Below are 1,868 nucleotides of genomic sequence, written 5' to 3'. Positions count from 1 at the left end.
TTTGGAGGTCGGCGGGCTACACATCCGGCAGTGGGCATCTAACGATGAATCCATACTACGGGGACTGCCCGAGGGGACCATCAAAGTCAATCTGTCCGAGCAAGATTCGACATTCAAAACGCTGGGCCTGTTTTGGACTTCGACCACCGACACCATTAATTACTCGGTCAACCCGATCGACGTGGACCATAAGATCAGCAAACGGACCATGCTCGCCCAGATTGCACGAATATACGACCCATTGGGACTACTCGGACCCGTGATAGTCGTAGCCAAACTCCTAATGCAATCTCTTTGGCAATTGAACCTGGACTGGGACGAATCCGTCCCAGCACACATCCACACCACCTGGCGAGAGTACTGCACGCAACTTCAGCTGCTAAACGAACTCACCTATCCTCGGCATTTTACACTAAGGGAAGCAGGCGACATACAGATACACGGGTTCTGCGACGCAAGCGAGAAGGTGCTTGTCTATATTTGAGGTCAACGCATAAAAATCGAGTCCAATGCCATCTCCTCTGCGCGAAATCTCGAGTCGCCCCCCTCAAGACCCCTATGCGGGGCAGGACTGTTAGCGAATCTATACCACAGCGTAATGCAAAGCACGAAGATCAACGTAAGCCAAACAATATTCTGGACAGATTCAACAATCACACTACACTGGATCAACACGAAACTATTGAAGACATTCGTCGCAAACCGCGTATCAAACATACAACAAAGAACTGCAAGTAACTCTGGAGACACGTGCCCACCGATCATAATCCTGCCGACATCTTATCTAGAGGCTTGCTCCCTCAAAGGTTTCTACGAACCAACATCTGGAACCTCGGACCCGACTGGCTAGTACGGCGAGATTCACAATGGCCAGTACAACCATTAAGCATACCGTCACAACTGCCAGAAGTAGAAAAACAGCTCTGCCTGATGATCGACACGCAACCGGAACTAATCTGGAACTAATCTTCTTATGCTTCAACAAACTTGTCAGAACCATCGCCTACCGCCTGCGATTGAAAAACCCTAAGCAACATCGCGGACCTCTCAGCACAGAAGAATTGGAAGGGGCACACGATCGGATAATAAGATCGGTGCAACACAGCCACTTTCCAACGGAACTTCACGACCTTAGAAAGTTCAACAAGGTAAACTCCAAAAGCAGACTACTGCCTCTAAACCCCTTCCTGGACGAACAGGGAATCATGCGAGTCGGAGGTCGTCTACATCGATCCAACTTGCCATACAACAGAAGACATCAAATCATCATTCCGAAGACACATCATGTTACATCGCTAATAATCAGTCAATACCATAGAAGAAACTTCCATGCAGGAACATTGGCCACGCTTCATTGCATCAGGCAGAAATATTGGCCCCTGGACGGCAGGAATCAAATACGTTTCGTCCTGCGGAAGTGCATCCAGTGTTTTCGCGCCAATCCACCGGTGAGCGAGTGCATCATGGGGCAGCTGCCAGCGGCACGAGTGACGCAATCGCGCCCCTTTGAGACCGTCGGGGTCGACTACTGCGGCCCCTTCATGACCAAGGAGAAAAAGTTTCGGAACCGCAAATCAGTCAAGACGTACGTGGCAGTCTTCGTCTCCCTAGCTGTGAAGGCAGTGCATCTAGAGGTGGTCAGCGATCTGATCACCGATGGATTCATCGCCGCCTTCAGACGATTCATCGCCCGAAGGGGGAAGTGCAGAGAAATAACATCGGACAGTGCATCTAGCTTCGTCGGGGCAAAAAATCAACTGGCAGAACTATACGCCGACCCACAACACACGAACATCCGAATTCGCAGCCTCCGAAGGCATCACATGGAAAATAATCCCCCCGATCACCGAATTTCGGAGGACTCTGAG

General features: G+C 50.4%; 1 protein-coding gene across 1 annotated transcript; it reads left to right on the top strand.

The window, feature by feature from the left end:
* Positions 1-866: 866 nt before the first annotated feature.
* Positions 867-1,816, top strand: LOC108554662 (uncharacterized; the record flags this gene model as incomplete). The annotated part of the gene is made up of 1 exon (XM_017910006.1): positions 867-1,816. A coding segment is annotated over exon 1 (950 nt), but the record flags the coding sequence as incomplete, so codon positions are not given.
* Between the last annotated feature and the right edge of the window lie 52 nt (positions 1,817-1,868).

Source organism: Eufriesea mexicana, unplaced genomic scaffold (assembly GCF_001483705.2).
Source record: "Eufriesea mexicana isolate 0111107269 unplaced genomic scaffold, ASM148370v2 scaffold45410, whole genome shotgun sequence".
NCBI lineage: Eukaryota > Metazoa > Arthropoda > Insecta > Hymenoptera > Apidae > Eufriesea > Eufriesea mexicana.
The sequence above is the reverse complement of the archived record's forward strand: the minus strand, read 5'-3'. Positions and strand labels throughout refer to the sequence as shown.